This window comes from Macrobrachium rosenbergii, chromosome 28, assembly GCF_040412425.1.
Source record: "Macrobrachium rosenbergii isolate ZJJX-2024 chromosome 28, ASM4041242v1, whole genome shotgun sequence".
NCBI lineage: Eukaryota > Metazoa > Arthropoda > Malacostraca > Decapoda > Palaemonidae > Macrobrachium > Macrobrachium rosenbergii.
This window is the reverse complement of record NC_089768.1, coordinates 3,986,243-4,003,432: the sequence shown is the minus strand read 5'-3', so window position 1 is coordinate 4,003,432 and position 17,190 is coordinate 3,986,243. Positions and strand designations below refer to the sequence as shown.

Below are 17,190 nucleotides of genomic sequence, written 5' to 3'. Positions count from 1 at the left end.
CTGTTCGCCTTAGCAAAGGACATCCTTCTATGGGCTCAGGCCCGAAATATTACGATCCTCATGAGGTTTGTTGCAGGCGTAGAGAACGTCCGTGCGGATCTTCTAAGTCGGCAGCGACAACTGCTGCTGACCGAGTGGACCCTACACCAAGAGGTGTGTCAAGGACTGTGGAAGCTTTGGGGACGTCCCTTGGTAGATCTCTTCGCAACTTCCAAGACGAAGAGACTTCCTCTTTACTGCTCCCCTGTTCTCGACCCAGGAGCGCTCTCAGTAGACGCTCTTCTCTGGGATTGGTCGGGGATGGACGTGTATGCCTTTCCCCCGTACAAAATCATCGGAGAAGTCATCAGGAAGTTTGCGTCGTCGGAAGGGACGAGGATGACGTTAATCGCCCCGTTTTGGCCTTCGAGGGAATGGTTCACAGAGGTCATGTCCTTCCTAGTGGACTTTCCGAGATCTCTGCCCATGAGAGTCGATCTACTCAGACAACCCCACTTCGAGAGGTACCACAAAAACCTCCCCGCTCTGAGTCTAACTGCATTCAGACTATCGAAGCTGGCCAGAGCGAGAGGTTTTTCTAGACCAGTGGCGAAAGCTATTGCCAGAGCAGAAGACTCTCTTCCAGTAATTTGTACCAATCAAGTGGACCGTCTTTAGGAGATGGTGTAGAAAGAAGGGCATTTCCTCTACCACGACCTCTCTGTGAGCCAGATAGCAGACTTCCTCTTGTTTCTGAGGAGTGATGTTAAACTAGCAGTCCCGATTATCAAGGGATATAGGAGTATGCTATCATCTGTTTTTAGGCATAGAAACTTGGATCTGCCTAACAACAAAGACCTTCACGATCTATTTAGATCCTTCGAAACCTCGAAGGTGCCTCGGCTAAGGACTCCTTCTTGGAATTTGGATGTTGTGTTACGGTTCCTGATGTCCAGTTCGTTCGAACCTCTTCGTTCTGCGTCATTGAGGAACATTACCAGAAAGACTATTTTTCTAACCGCTCTAGCAACTGCAAAGAGGGTTAGTGAACTGCAAGCCTTTAGTAGACATATAGGCTTTAAAGGACATAACGCTGTTTGTTCTTTAAGCCCTTCCTTTTTAGCGAAAAATGAGAACCCGTCTAACCCTTGGCCCAAGAGCTTCGAAATCAAGGGTATGGCTGAGATCCTAATTCAAGAGCCAGAGAGAGTCCTTTGCCCTGTTAGGGCTCTCAAAGTCTACTTAGACAAGACGAAGGGAAGTCGAGGCCCCTCAGATAGTTTATGGTGTTCCGTAAAGAGACCGGACTTACCTATGTCGAAGAATGCTCTGGCTTTCTTTCTGAGGGATACGATTAAGGAAGCCCATTCATGCTGTCAAGACACTGATTTTAAACTTCTGAAAGTCAATGCTCACGAGGTGAGGGCGGTTGCAACTTCAGTGGCTTTTCAGAAGAATATGTCACTCAGTAACATTCTGGGTGCCACATTTTGGCGTAGTAACTCTGTGTTCGCTTCACACTACCTGAGAGATGTGAAGACGACATATGAGAACTGCTTCTCGCTAGGACCATACGTTTCCGCAGATACTTTCCTGGGGGCAGGGGATGACACTCATCCTATCCTATAGAAAATGGTTGGATAGTGTTTTTATGGTTGTTGGGTCGACTGCCTGTGGCGGACTTCCCACTCGTTAGTTTTAGTTGCGTTATCCTAACTTAGTTAGGCTTGGTCAGGTGGTTGGTTTTTACTTCGTTTGCCCTCTTTGTATGGTCACGCCCCCATTGACAGATCATCTAGAACTCACCAGCTATACAGGTCACACCCTTGCTGGAGACTCTAGTTAAGCAGAAGCGGACTTGGGTGACAGTAATCACGAAGTCAGCTATGCTAACAGGTAAGGAACCAAGGTATCTTTCACCTACATGTAGTGTGTTTTCCTAAATCCTATTCTGTCTGTACCCACCTCCAATGGTGGTATTCAGCTATATATATATATCTGACAGGTAAGTCTCATGAACAAAATGATATTTTAATGATAAAATAAAGTTTGTTCATACTTACCTGGCAGATATATATATTCATAGTGCCCGCCCACCTCCCCTCAGGAGACAGTGGCACTAGAAAATCTGAATAGAAAATGGGAATGGTTCCTGATACCCGCCTCCCAGCGGCGGGAATGGGTACTAACCACCTGATCTCCCACTGCGTGTGTCGTAAGTTTTGAAATTCTGTCGGACTATCAGAGAATACAGCTATATATATATATCTGCCAGGTAAGTATGAACAAACTTTATTTTATCATTAAAATATCATTTTCTGAGTGTGACCCATCCTGATGCATCCACACAGACTACATACTGGTCAAATTGATGAACCTCAATCACAATTCCAGTTTTGTCCCATTTCAATGTGTGTGGACCTGTCTGGTTTTGGATACGCAGATGATTCCTTATGATCATTGCAGGTAGTCGTTTTGTATATTGCTGTAACCTCTCTGCCACTATCTTGTGGCACTGCTGCATTGCTGCCTCACGCAATGTCAAAGTGTCGTGCCAAGTAGCATGTGGTTGGTAATGACCAGGTGGGTTTGGTTTGAAGTCCCAAATAGGACAGCCGAATACACACTGCTTGAGACAATTTTGTGTCTCTGTCTAGTGTGCTTCTGTACTGTAAGATGGCCCATTGGAAGGAGTCGGTCTCAAGATTTCCGCCTGGTTTCGTATTGTCCATTGTAAGGTGTTTTACAGTTTTTACCCCAACTTCCACATGATAATTACTGAGTGGAAAGGCCACTGACAATAACCGATGATGCGCTCCCTAGTCATTGAGGAACTTGCAAGTGGAAGAGGCGGTTAATTCTGGACCCCTGTCAGATGCCAGTTCATCAGGTTTGCCAAATGTTATGAAGGTACGATGAAGACACTCAATTAAACCATCTGCCCCACCATGTGCATGGTCAACTTTAGGCCAGTTGGAGTAGTTGCAACTTTTGTACTGAAAAAAGTCTGCACATAGGCACTGGAAAGGGTCGGTAGGGTCAAACAGTAGTGTCGGAGGTGCACTGGGGTTCGATGGGGCAATGCGATTGCATAGCTGGCAATGTGCACGCAAAGTGCTGATGGCTGGGGTTATACCTGGCCAGAAGACGGATGAGTCAGCTCTTGCTGTCATTGCTGTAACACCCTGATGTGCAGAATGTAGTGAGTCCAGGACCTCCTGCCTGAGCGAAGGTGCAACCAGAACACGATTCTTGTAATGGATCACTCCATCCACCGTGTGTAAGTGATCCCTAAAGGGGAAGTATTCTCGGATGGAGTCTGGAATTTCCAGACGGTTGTCTGACATACCCAATTCGATAGCTTCTAGTAGGGCTTACATGTCATGGTCACTAGATGTAGCTAGACGAACTCAATCCCATAACAGACTTGAAAGCTTTCAAAGTAGAGATTGCTGCAATTTCAACTGTATCGTCTATCAATGTCTTGAGTCATGTGTACGGAGTCCTTCCATTAACAAGGAGCTGTGCGTGATGTCAGGCATACAGGATTGGGCTGAGGCTATGTTGTCTATAAAGCAGGCCATACACGTAAAGGACTGACGTGCTGATTTTGCCGAGATTGGCATGAACCGGCCAATCTTTATCATGTATGGGGGGTAAAAATGACAAACCTGGCGAGACTAGCGAGTCCTCTCATCTTTTCAACATGTTCAGCTGGACAGGTCAGTCTAGCCAAGACTGGCATTATCCCCCACCAGTCTGTGGTGTGTGTGTGTGTGTGTGTGTGTGTGTGTGTGTGTGGGGATGGACTAGCAGGACGACTGGGTTGACCCACTTATTTTGACATGTATCGTGCGGCCTCATCACTTGATCAGAACGCGTAAACATTCAGTTCCATAGAGATGATAATGCCATAGAGCAAGGATGTGTCAGGCCACCAATTATTTACCTCATGATTTTTTGTGTGAGTTTGTAGAAAAATACAGAAGTCTGCCATGTTTGTGGAAAATATGAAGCGCAGAATATTCCAATAAAGTAAAAAGACTGGCAGCTTATGAGCAATTAGTTGAATTGTGTAAGAAAATGGATCAAGATGCAAACATAAATTATGTGAAAGCAAAAATTGCTGCATTTAGAAGTTCATTTCGAAAAGAGTTGAAAATAGTTTTAGACTCGAAGAAAACTTGAAGTATTCTTCTCTTAAGGCATCATATATGGCTTTGCATGTCTCGGGTATGATGTGCCCTAAAGCTTGTGCTGATATACCTGTCGAAAACTTGAGGTCTTCCAATAATCAGCCTGTTGCTAGGTATCTTAATGTTGCAGTCAACCTTTCCTCTGCAAGTATCGATTTCCTCATCGCTGTATCTTTCTTTGTTATTTTGGGAGACACGAGTGCTAAAAGGACTCTGAAGGCATCGTCAGTCATTCACAAATAATTTCTGAAATCTGGGTTATTTTCCTGCAGTTCCTTTAACAAAGACTTGTGTGAAAACTTCTCTTTGTTTTTCAGCCATGTCTTCACCCATACATCACGCTTTTCTTGCTAGTTTCAGGCTCCACTTCCTCTTGTAATAATAGCACTGTTATTATCGTGAATATTTTTCTTTTACTTGGCGCCATTAACTATCCACATGGAGCAATGCTACATAATCTCCCATGTACATATGATACGTGACTAAAAATTATGTAACCATGTTTACAGTCCTCTTGAAATGTGCTGGTAAGTCAGTAGCGTGTGTGGGTATTTTTTACCTGACAGGAGCGCCCGTCCAGTCCAGTAGGACAAACTCGCTGCCAGTCCTTTACGTGTATGGCCTGCTTAAGGAGCATCCTTTCTGGCTGGCCTGTTGGATGTCAGGAAAGACTGTCAGTTGTGCAATGTTTGATGCTTGGTATGTGAACGATCTGAAATTTGTAGCATAATGTCTTTTCCTTCAGGTTTGAGGCATGAGTTTTAGATGTTTTCAAGGGACATGTTGCCAAACACTTTCAGTAACGGCTTGTGGTTGACAACGATGATCAACTGACTAAAGCCCAGTAAAAAGGACCTGGCTTTATCTAGGGCATCTGCTATTGCCAATGCTTCGCCTTTGATTGGGGCATATCTCGATTCTGCAATGTGTGAAGTGGCTGCCCACAAGTGTGATTTTCCAGCTGTCTTTACAACAGAATGGTCTTGACATGGGACAGCTGCAGTATATCTGTAACAGCCAGAAGCCTAGTTCATCCTTGGACCAATCTGTTGCCAAGCATGTTGGTTTTTGAGGTTCAAATATCTTAACTTCCTGTTCAGTTTCACGGGCTATTATGCTCTTCGACTCATCGGATAGGTCTTGAGGCTCGTCTATCCACTTGAATAGCATATTCGCCTTCAGAAGTTGTTGAAACTGTATCATTTTGTTGGCCAAGCCAAATGCATATGCAACCTGATTGACAAGTCCAAACCACAGATGAATGTCTGTAATGTTTCTTAGTTTAGGGAAATCAAGTATAGCTCGAAGGAACTTTATGCAAGGTCTGACATTGTTGGGTGTTGTCTCAAAACCAGCAAATTCAACTGTATCTTCAGCAAAGGTAAATTTCTTGGTATTCAAGGTTATGCCATTTCTACCATACAAGTCAAGCCAATGGACTGCCAGAAAAAAGCTTTCCTCTATAGAATCAGACCACAAAAGTACATCATCCGCACATTTAGTTTTATTTGGAAATTTTGCTACCAGTTCGTTGTACCTTCTTGTATAACCATCACCTGATGCGATATAGCCCTAGGGTGCTGTCTTGTACCTGTACCATCCATTGCATGGGCGTTAATTGCCTGAAAGTCAACGGTTCTTTGGGGCTTATCGTTCTTTTTGGCGCAAACAACCATCCTGTGGTACCATGTTACAGTTTCTCCGTGGCACGGGCTCTAAGACACCGAGGCAAACACCAGTGAATGGGGACAGGTTATGGGTGTGTGGTGGGCAATTGGTTCTGCATCTGAATCTACCATGAGCCTCAATGGGGGTGTGTCCATCAGGGGCAAAGGCTGATGTTCCCATGTATTGAAAGTACTTGCAGCATTTTTGGTTAATAGAGTTTTTCAGGTGAGGTAAATTTTCAGCAGTCCTGGGAAATGGCATCTCTGTTGGTGGGGCAGGGGCCAATTGATGTTCCGGACAGTTACAAGGATGCTGTGGGACTTGGAGGTAGGTCTTCTCCACGACAGCACTGACTGTGTGTTGTGTTCACCATCTGTAGAAAAGGTATCTGTGATAATACCAAGTGCCAAACAGCTTCCCTGCTGAGGAACAACTTATATGTGGTGTTGGTGATGTACATCATCTGCCTAAGGCTGAATAATCATCACAAGAAACCTTAGCATTAACATTAGTAAAGGGTTGAGATACTGAGGATTTTTTAACCCATGTGTTTGTAAGTTTGTCAAATACCAGAATTATGCATGGGTTCCTCAGTTAGCTGGGCAAAATCGGAGGATACACAGAACTCAAGAGCAGGCCAGCCATGTTGGTGTGTGGAATTTGAATTTAGCCACTCGCTGTGCTTTGCATTACAGTCTCCACAAATAAAGAATGAAGCTTTTGAATCCTGTGACTGAGCTACATATACTAATCTTTTCCAAGAGACAATCATGTATAGAATCGTTAATACAGTGTTTGGATTGCAGTAAACAACAAATATATAAACATTGTAGAACTTACTGAAAATTTTAAAACAAAAAAGTCATGGCAACTACATTCCAAATTTTTCTTAGTGTGTACAACCATACCTTGTGCATGTGGGATGTTACAACAGTAAATAAAGTCAGGGCCATCAAACCCTGGGATTCAAAACTCAACCTTTGATTTGTAACTATAAGCAGTCTTCACTTATTGGTAGCATTGCTTAACAGCGTTTCAGTTTTACGACACTTGGCTAACAACGTCATTAACAATATTTTTGCCGACAGTAAGCAAGTTTTGGTGTCGGTAAGCAGTTTATCAGCATTGGTAAGCAGTTTATCAGTGCTGATAAGCAGTTCCTTGGCACTTGCAATGTTGTAAACACCATTTACTGTATTACTATAATTATTGGCAATTTTCGGTTATCAGCACTCAGCCGGGAGTGGAATCCCCGCCGTTAACCAGGGACTGCCTGTACTTAGTAGAGTCTTGGATAAAAACATCAAATCACAGTTATGGGCACCACTGTGGCAATCAAGAAAATTTGACCTTAAGTCCCAAATATTTGAGTAAAGTTCATCTCAATGTAGCAAAACTAGTAAATAGACTCATAACAACAGTAACACTGGAAAAATCAACAGAACAATAAACAATAAAAATACTGCCAACAACAACAGTATTTACATTATTTACAAGAATTCTGTTGAAAGTATGAATAAACCAAACCATATGTCAATGAAAAAAGCACCGGAAGCAACTAGTCAACAAGGTGGGTCTGGCACACCATGTAAGGCAAATAAGAAACCTACTGGTTTTGCCACAACAACTAAGAGGACAGTCAGGATGGATTTAGGAATTATAAAAAGCTCAGAAGAAAAGATTAGGTAAAGATGAAGGCACTTTCTTGGTAATCCATTAAGCATTTTTTATTTTCTCATCAGCTTGTCCTACACACTTTTTGTAAAAACAAGAAAATTACCAAAAAAGAGGAAAGTGCCTGATTGTACCTTCAAGCAAGGGAACTCAAACCCAAGACCATGGAGGGCCACAGTACAATGGCTATGGCACAGTCCAAGGTTGGAGAACAAGGTTTGCATTTAGAGTAACCTTCCCATAGAACGGTTGCCTACCAAGGCTGAAGGGTCCTTTCCACCTGCTGGTTTTGATTTCGGAGTGTCCTTCAATTAGTAGAGTTGCCTGCCAAGGCTAAAGAGTCTCTTCTACCCTAACTCTTGCAGGCATGGATGTCACACCCTGAAATGAGTGTTGCTAAAAAAAAGCCACATTTTGTCATGAACTGGGGATCATGATAAACTGGGAGAAGTCAAATCTCACCCCAGCTTTCCAGGAAAAATACCTGGGAATGCACATAGATGTGGCAGCAGCAAGAATCTTTCCTTCAGACTTGAGCAGGCTCGGGCAGGTAACAGCCCAGTTTCTGTCTTGGCAGGAAACACCAGGTCAGCTTTGGTTGGTTATCCTTAACCAGCTGTTGTCTCTGAGAAGCTCGTTCAGCATGTGAGTCTTCACCTGCTTTCGCTTTAGTGGCAGGTGAAAGAGCACTGGTTGGCACCAAACAGTCCTCCCTCCCAGTTTGCACCTTTGTGTGGGAAGATGAGAGAGGATCTTTCTTGGTGGCTTGAGTTTCACCAAGTTATTGTCCTCTCAAGATGTGGCTGTTCACAAACTCATCAAAAGGGTGGTTCAGGCACACTGCCAAATGGCTTGCCCATATCAGGTGTGTAGGTAGAGGATGAACTTCATCTGCTTATAAACATTCTAGAAATGTGAACAGCATTGCTAACCTGCAAATGTTCCAAGAATGTCTGATAGGTCACTTGCTTGTGTTGATCAGTGAAAATACCTTGGTGGTATGATGTATCCTATTAAGTCAGCACTCTGAGGGTTGGGGATTTCTCTTGTTCTTATTTGTTCCAGAGTTTATGGCAAAACCTCAGAACCTGTCAGTCTCTGACAAGAAATATGAAATTTCACATAAGTAACTTACCAATAATTATATAGCTATAGTTTCTAACTCATGCGGCAGCCTTTTTTTTTAAGTCGCAGTAGCGCTCCAATTGTTTTTGTGTAAGTGACTAGCCCCACCCACTATCGGGGAACACTGGGAATAACAGCAGACAAGCTCAATTTGTTTCTGTCAGCTCTCGACTAAACATCGGGTTGTTAGCAGCAGCTTTTTTCATGGTTTTCGGTTGTATTTACTGGATTCCGATGAAGTGTTACCGCTTTATTTTGAGTAGCCTTCAAGCTTTAATCAGGATTCTAGTTTTTTACATATTACAGTGTATCTGATTCTAGTTCCTCTATTCTAGTTTTTTACTTATTATATCTGATCAAGGTTGTAAAACCATTGACTAAATCTTGCTATGATTCACATACAGCTTGCAATAATTGTAGGGGGCAGGAGTGTAGTAGGGAGAAAACTTGTGCTAAATGTAATGACTGGGATGAGAAAAAGTGGAAAGTACTTAGATCTCACCTAGACAAGTTAGAAAGGGATAGGAAGAGGAAAGCAACCCTAATATCATTGCCAATCTTGAAGCTAGGTTTGACAAGAAAATTAACCTCGTAGTTAATACAGTGACAGAGTTAGGAGCATCACTGCAAGTGTTAATGAGCAAAGTGTACTCAGAAAAAGTGACAAGTGACAGTGTTGTGCAAGTGGAGGAGGTGGCTACTCGTCCTGCCGGTTCTCATAGATGAAGGTCCCTGTCCTGCTCCCCTGAACCTGGGAGAAGACATACTGGAAGTCCAAGGGAGCCCAGTGGTGTTTGCCCACGGGTAGTCACCCCCTCAGTTGAGCCTGTTGCACCTTCCCAGGTATGGAAAGGTGTCTCGTTGGATGTTCACCAGTTGTCTAGTTCCAACGATTCCAGCTCAGACAGGAAGCACCGTAAATGCTTTCTAGATTTGTCACGTCTGCTGAAGAGACACAGAAGATGTTAGTCGCCGTTCTCCGCTTCCTGGTAAGTGGTACAGTATAAGAAAGTTAGTCTCAGCCCACAGTCTTCCTGCAGTTACGCTGTGGACCCCTCTGTCCCTGCCTCGGTCCAGCATCCACTTTCCACATGGGGCAGTACAGAGGCCTTCTCTTCTGAGCATGTAGTTGTTGAGCACCCTTACTTGGCCCCCAAACGCTCAGTGAACCTGCTCAGGCGCCCTTCGTCATCGTCTAAACGCCTGGTTCCTCTAGAGCACTCAGCGCCACTTTCCGAGTGCCCAGCGCCAGCTCCTGAGCACCCAGTGCCAGCTCCCAAGCACCCGGCCAGGTTCCCAAGTGCCCAGTGCCAACTCTTCAGTAACAGTCTCTGGCTTCTGAGCACCAAGTGCCGGCTTCCAGACGTGGGTCTCCTCCTTTAGATCAAGACAAGCCGTCATTGGCTCCCATTAAACAACAGTTGGCTGAGATAATGAGCTTACTGAAGAAAGCTCCCTCCATCTCCAAGACTGCTCATGATACTACCTTGTCTCTGGTTTCCTTAGGAGAAGAGGAATTTGATCAAGAACCTGCTCCTCCTTCGGCCTATGCAGCTCTTCTTCAGTATCTGCTGGCGAACTTAACCACCTTTTTCGCCCCAGTTGCCTCAGCCTTTTTGATGAGGAGTAATCCAGACGACAGAGCTAGGCTCCCCAAGATGGTGCTTTCTTCGTCTTCCAAGAAGGCTCTTAAGGAAATTGAAGATGGCTTTCTGCTAAGGGAGAGCAAGGCAAAGCGTCCTTCGCCTTCCTTCCCTTGCGCTTAGTCCGTAGGAGATATCTGTCCTACGTCACTGGGGAAGCTCCTTCTTTGGGAGTCGCTGCTTCCTCCCAAGGGGACTTCTCCGGCCTCATCAACTCTTCCCGACGTTCTGCGTTCCCGTCAGCGAAGATAATGTTTTCGTAGGCGGAAGTAGACCACCTTGTTAAGGACCTCTTCAAGGTGTTTGAAGTTTTTAGTTTCTTGGATTGGACAGTTGGAGCACTGGCCAAGAAGACTGAAGACTTTGAGGACTAAGCAGGAGACATTGCCTCAGGCTGGCTGGGAGTCCTGTCCTGCACAGACAAGGCCATTAGGGATGGCTCTCTTGAGCTTGCTGCTCTTTTCTCTTTGTGTTTTTTAAAGAAGAGAGAAATTTGGTGCTCCTTTACCACTTAAGGAGTCACTCAGACCCAGAAATCAGCCCTTTTGTTTTCCCCGTTGGATCATCATCACCTCTTCCCTCAGGACACTGTGAGGGGAAATTGCTTTGGACCTCCAAAAGAAGTCTACCCAGGATTTACTGTTGCAGTCTTCCAAACACCCCAACAAGTCATCTGCATTGGCTTCCAAGACAGCCTCTGCACTAGAGCAGCAGCCCTTTCGTGGAAGTAAGCCCAGGTCACAGCCTGGGACTTGCTCCTATGTCCAGACCCAGAAATCAACCCTTTTGTTTTCACCGTTGTATCATCATCACCTCTTCCCTCAGGACACTGTGAGGGAAATTGCTTTGGACCTCCAAAAGAAGTCTACCTAGGATTTGCTGTTGCAATCTTCCAAACACCCCAAGGATTCGTCTGCATTGACTTCCAAGACAGGCTCTGCACTAGAGCAGCAGCCCTTTCGTGGAAGTAAGCCCAGATCACAGTCTAGGACCTGCTCCTATGTCCACTTCTTGGTCAGATCCATCAAAAAGAGCTCCTCCAAATCTTTGCCCAAGAAATAAGAGGGAAGAACTTCATGCGCCAGTGGGAGCCAGACTTCTCGAGTTTTGGGAGAAGTGGATGATCAAGGGAGCAGAACTGTGGATTGTCAAGGTTCTGAAGGAGGGCTACGCCATCCCATTCTTGAAGAAACCCCCCCTCCTTTAGTCACTTCTCCCATCTCATTGACGGTCTACTCAAGAGACTCAGAAACATTCGGCCCTTTTGGAGGAGGTCTCCTCCCCCTGAGACGGTATCATAAGGGATTTCTTCTTGTTTATGGTAACTCCTAACTCCTGTGTCAGGCTAAGAGTTCTTCTCAAGTCCTCCGCACATTTCTCCTCCGAGGGAGAGCAGAGAAGCCAGTCATCCAGGTACAAGTTGATGTTGATTCCCAGCAGATGAAGCCAATTCCCCAGAGGAGCGAGGACTCTTGTGAATACTTGCGGTGCCATCGACAAGCCAAAACACAGAGCCAGAAACTGTAGTACTTTGCCCTGAAATACGAAGTGAAGGTATTTCCGTGAGTCTAGATGAATAGAGATGTAATACGCATCTTGCATATCCAGGGCAACCATCCAGTCCCCCTGCTGCACTGAAGACATGACTGAGCATACGGTCTCCATGTGGAACTTTGTCTTCAGGATGTAAGTATTCAGAGCGCTGACATCTGAAATGGGGCTCCAGACCCCCGAGACCTTCAGAACCACGAAAATGCAGCTGTAAAAACCTTATGAGTGGCAATTGAGTGCTTCTTCCACAGCTCCCTTAATGATCAGGGATTCAACTTCCTGAGCGAGAGCCAAAAATCTTGTGGAACCTTCTGAATACTCTGTGAAGGTGATTGGCGATGTTACTAAGGGAGGAGCTTTCTTGAAAGGAATGGCATAGCCTGCCTTGAGTACCTGGACTACCCAAGGCTCTGCTCCTCTGCGCTCCCAGTCCTTCCAAAAAAGTAGAAGTTTGGCTCCTACTTGGGCGCGGAGGACTAAACTCCTATTTCCTTATTTATCCAATATGATGGGTTATTTGCTCATTCTAAAAGCTTTCTGGTGGGTATGGAGTTAACCTGTGCCAAATAATGTATAGTCTATTTTTTTTATCCACAATTTTCTTAACTGCCACAAACCTATGCCAAATAATGTATAGTCTATTTTTTTTTTTATCCACAATTTTCTTAACTGCCACCTAACTCTGAGTGATATTTAATCCTGGTTAAATCTATTATATGGCAGATTTGGAGACAGCACTTTCTTACATGGTAACATCATCCAAATTAAGATAGTTGAAGTCTTTCTGCCTTACTAATTTGACTAAGGCAATGTTTTATCATTGGATGTTTTATGAAATATATAAATCTCAGCTTCATAAATAAAAACCATTGCTTTACACTGAATTCCTTCTCGCTCCCCTCCAGTTAGATATATGAAGAATGCAAAGGTGAGAGATATGAAGTGTATGAGATCATACAGTTAAATCCAAAGCAACCGTAGGGAAGGTGTATAAGTTTGTATTTACAAAACATAACATTTTAGAAGTTATTTTAGTGCTTGATTTTCATTCCAACCCAACTAGTTATGTTGTCAAATATTGAAGTCATTAAGCTTTTGTATTACTGTATCTCTAATTCTCTGTTCACATACTGAGTACATGTATTGGTGACTTTGCAGAGTGAAGAAAGAAAGCGTCCTCTTTTGGTGTCTTTTGGCAATCCTTTGCTAGACATTACTGCAGTTGTAAAAGATAGAAGTCTACATGATACCTTCCAGCTTCCTGTAGATGGACAGCTTGAAGTGAATGAGAAGCAGCGAGCTTTATTCAATCTAGTTACCAAAGAGTATGTAGTAAACTCATTTGTCTCCTGAGATAGCCCTGTTTTTGTTTATAGTCCTGTTTTTGTTTAGCCTTACATAATAATATCACTGTACAGTATTTATTTATTGTTTTGGAGAATTTTAATGAGATTGTAAACTGTCTTTTTACACAGAGTAGCATCTTGAAATGTTTATGAGAACTGAAGTGCATGATGTTATTGTTGAATTACATAATGCAATAACTATCATTTAGCCAATTATTTATCAAAGAGGAGGACTGTGTTCATTAATAGTTTCACATAATTTATTCAAGTGAGGTGCTATATATCTTATAAATGAATGTGAGTCAGCTTGTTAAAAGAAAGTAAGGGAAGATACATGGGATGCTACAAATTTGGATAATCCCTAAAACCAAGGAACTTCGACTTTAGAGTATTTATTTGAGAATTTTCAGATGATGGGAAGTAACTAATGCTTTTGTGTAGCCCTAGAGCCAACTCATATGTTGAAAAGAAAGTCTGTGTTTGTTCTTACGGAAATGCAAACCAATGCAAGCTAGAATTGGTTGTTTAAACTTAGCAACTAGGTAGTGAACTGGTGGTTAATGGGGATGGGTGGGGGGAACACCTTGCTCAAACAAGGTAGTTAACTGGTGGTTAATTGGGATGGGTGGGGGAATACTTTTGCTTAGACAAGGTAGGTAACTGGTGGTTAACCCTCTAACGCCGAGCCTCTATTTACAAAAGTGTCTCGTATGCTGGCGGCGTTCGGGAGTTAGCGCCGAAGCGGAAAAAGTTTTTTTAAAAAAATCACAGCACGCTTAGTTTTTAAGATTAAGAGTTCATTTTTGGCTCCTTTTTTTGTCATTGCCTGAAGTTTAGTATGCAACCATCAGAAATTTAAAAAAATATTATCATATATAAATATTCAAATATATAACAGCGCAAAAAAAAATTTCATATAATTGTATACAAATCGCGCTGTGAGCAAAACGGTTAAAGCTAATGAGTTATTTATTTTTCTTTGTATTGTACACTAAATTGCAATGATTTTGGTATATAACAAATTGTAAAACGATCAAAGCAACACAGAGAAAATATCACAAAATGATGCATGAATTCGTAACGCGCAGACGTAAAAAAAACTTTTTTTAAAAAATTCACCATAAATTGAAATATTGTGCTATAGACTTCCTGTTTGTTGCAAAATGAAGGTAATTGATTGAATATTACTAGACTGCAAGTGTTTTAACTTACAATTGCAGTTTTCGACCATTTCGTTCGAGATAAAGTTGACCGAAAGTAGAATTTTTTCTATTTATCGTGATTTATATGAAAATATTTCAAAACTGATAAAAGCTACAACCATGAGTTATTTTTTGTTGTATTCTACATGAAATTGCGCACATTTCCATATATAAAACTTTATGTAACGACTAAAATAAAACGGTGCAAACATTACGACAAGTGACGAAAGAATTTCTGAGATGTTCGGCTGAATTACCGCACGGACGTAAGGAAAAGGTTTTTCTAAAAAATTCACCATAAATCGAAATATTGTGCTAGAGACTTCCAGTTTGTTGCAAAATGAAGGTACATGATTGAATATTACTAGAATGTAAGAGTTTTAGCTTACAATTGCGTTTTTCGATCATTTCAGTCGAGTTAAAGTTGACTGAAGGTTGAAATTTTGGCACTTATCGTGATTTATATGGAAATATTTCAAAACTGATAAAAGCTACAACCATGAGTTATTTTCTGTTGTATTCTACATGAAATTGCACACATTTCCATATATAAAACTTTATGTAACGACTAATATAAACCAGTGCAAACATTACGACAAAGTGACAAAAGAATTTCTGAGATATTCGGCAGAGTTACCGCGCGCGGACGTAAGGAAAAAGTTTTTTGAAAAATTCACCATAAATCGAAATATTGTGCTAGAAACTTCCAATGTTTTGCAAAATGAAGGTACACGACTGAATATTACTAGAATGTAAGAGTTTTAGCTTACAATTGCGTTTTTCGACCATTTCGGTCGAGTTAAAGTTGACCGAAGGTTGAAATTTTGGCAGTTATCGTGATTTATATGGAAATATTTCCAAACTGATAGAAGCTACAACCATGAGTTATTTTCTGTTGTATTCTACATGAAATTGCGCACATTTCCATATATAAAACTTTATGTAACGACTAATATAAACCGGTGCAAACATTACGACAAAATGACGAAAGAATTTCTGAAATTTTCGGCCGAGTTACCGCGCGGGTGTAAGGAAAAAGTTTTTTTCAAAAATTCACCATAAATCGAAATATTGTGCTAGAGACTTCCAATCCGTTGCAAAATGAAGGTAAATGATTGAATATTACTAGAATGTAAGAGTTTTAGCTTACAATTGTGTTTTTCAACCATTTCGGTCGAGTCAAAGTTGACCGAAGGTTGAAATTTTTTGTAGTCGACGTACGGTACGTCCACTCGGCACCTGACAGACAATTTTAGTCGACACACGATACGTCCAGTCGGCGTTTAAGGGTTAATGGGGCTGGGTGGGGGAACACCCGTACTCAAACAAGGTAGTTAACTAGTGGTCAGTGGAGATGGGTTGGGGAATACCTTTGCTCATACAAGGTAGTTAACTGGTGGCTAATGGGGATGAGTAGGGAATACCTTTGCTCACCTGCCTTCACCAAGGTTTTCTTTGGCCACTGTTAAGTGGGGACTTTTTGCGGCACCCTGCTGACTGCTTTGTTTACATTATCATGGAAACATACTAGAAGACCTCTCAGATTCCTATAGGATTTCAAATGAATGCCTTTCCCTGGTTCAGGGAGGCGACGGTTTTCATCCACCTCTGGGTGTTATGTTTGTCATTAGTAGAGCTGACATGGGTCTCGCTGAACAAGCATGTACTCAGGATCAATCTTTGCTTCTCAGGCACAAGGATTGCTGTCCGCTCGTGCTTCTCCGGAAGCATATGACGTAGAATTAACGCTACCCTCTTGCTTAGTGTGTGTATGGTCCATGGACTGTGTGTGTACAGACAGGCAGACAGGCTGTATGTGCAATAAGCCTCCATTGCAAGGTTACCAGACATAGGGAGCTTTAAGGGGTGTCCTAGGATGGCTTATCTGCAGCCCATGTTACATGAACTGATATTGATGGTACTGATCATGTGCCACAGTCCCATGAGCATGAATACTGAGGGTTTGCAGTAATCAGCTTGCTTGGTATGTTCAACCATGCTTCTCCCAAAGCATGGGTGGGGGAGTTATTGCTATTGTCTCATTCTGTGCATGCAGTCTCCAGATTGTGCACATGCAGACGGTGTGGTTGATAATCCAAATCTTCAAAGTCTTCAAGGACAGAATGATTGCCCGTGACTCATTTGCCTGTGCTTCTTGGTAGAGTCAGCAATACCCTTTCGCCTGGTGTGTGCTGGGTGCCAAACCATGCAGTTAGAGGCAGGATGTTCATGCTACAGTTATCTTTCATGGTACCCACAAATGCTGGAACATTCTGTGCTTGAGCCATTGTGTGATACCTGGTTTATTTGGAATGCCCATTGTTTGCGTATACAGTCCTAAAATCGTGTATTATTCATGGTATTGTGGCAAGCCACGTAGTTGTGATTTGGCAAACTCTTGGGATGTTCTCAGTCATTTTAAGCCACGTTGCACATGCATATCAGTGCAAGTACACCATAGATGCTTTAAGGAGACAACTGGTAAATTCTTTTTCTTGTCCCTGAATGAAATGGCAATTAAGGAGTCTTGGGAAGTGCCAGTTTAGAGGAAGCATTGGTACAGTGTCCTGGCTAGGGTCGCAAGAAAATATAAAATTCTCTGTTCAGGCATGTGGAGTTGGAGACAAATCTATGAAGTTACAACTGTTAGGAGATTGATGCAGACAGCAACAAGTTGGCCTACCCAGTGTTTTCATGGCAGCTCAAGTAGCACTCCTATTTTCTCTACAATTTCCTTTTTTAACTCTATTGGGAACAGATGACAATCCATAATGCTCGCCATCCTAACTCATTCATAGTCTGAAGA

General features: G+C 42.7%; 1 protein-coding gene across 2 annotated transcripts in view; it reads left to right on the top strand.

Moving 5' to 3' along the window:
* Window positions 1–17,190, top strand: part of LOC136853984 (uncharacterized) — a 104,516-nt gene that overhangs the window by 19,953 nt on the left and 67,373 nt on the right. For both annotated transcript variants that reach the window (XM_067129915.1, XM_067129914.1), the window contains exon 2: window positions 12,995–13,161. In XM_067129915.1, the coding sequence (XP_066986016.1) occupies window positions 12,995–13,161 (167 nt within the window). The remainder of the gene's footprint in view (window positions 1–12,994; window positions 13,162–17,190) is intronic.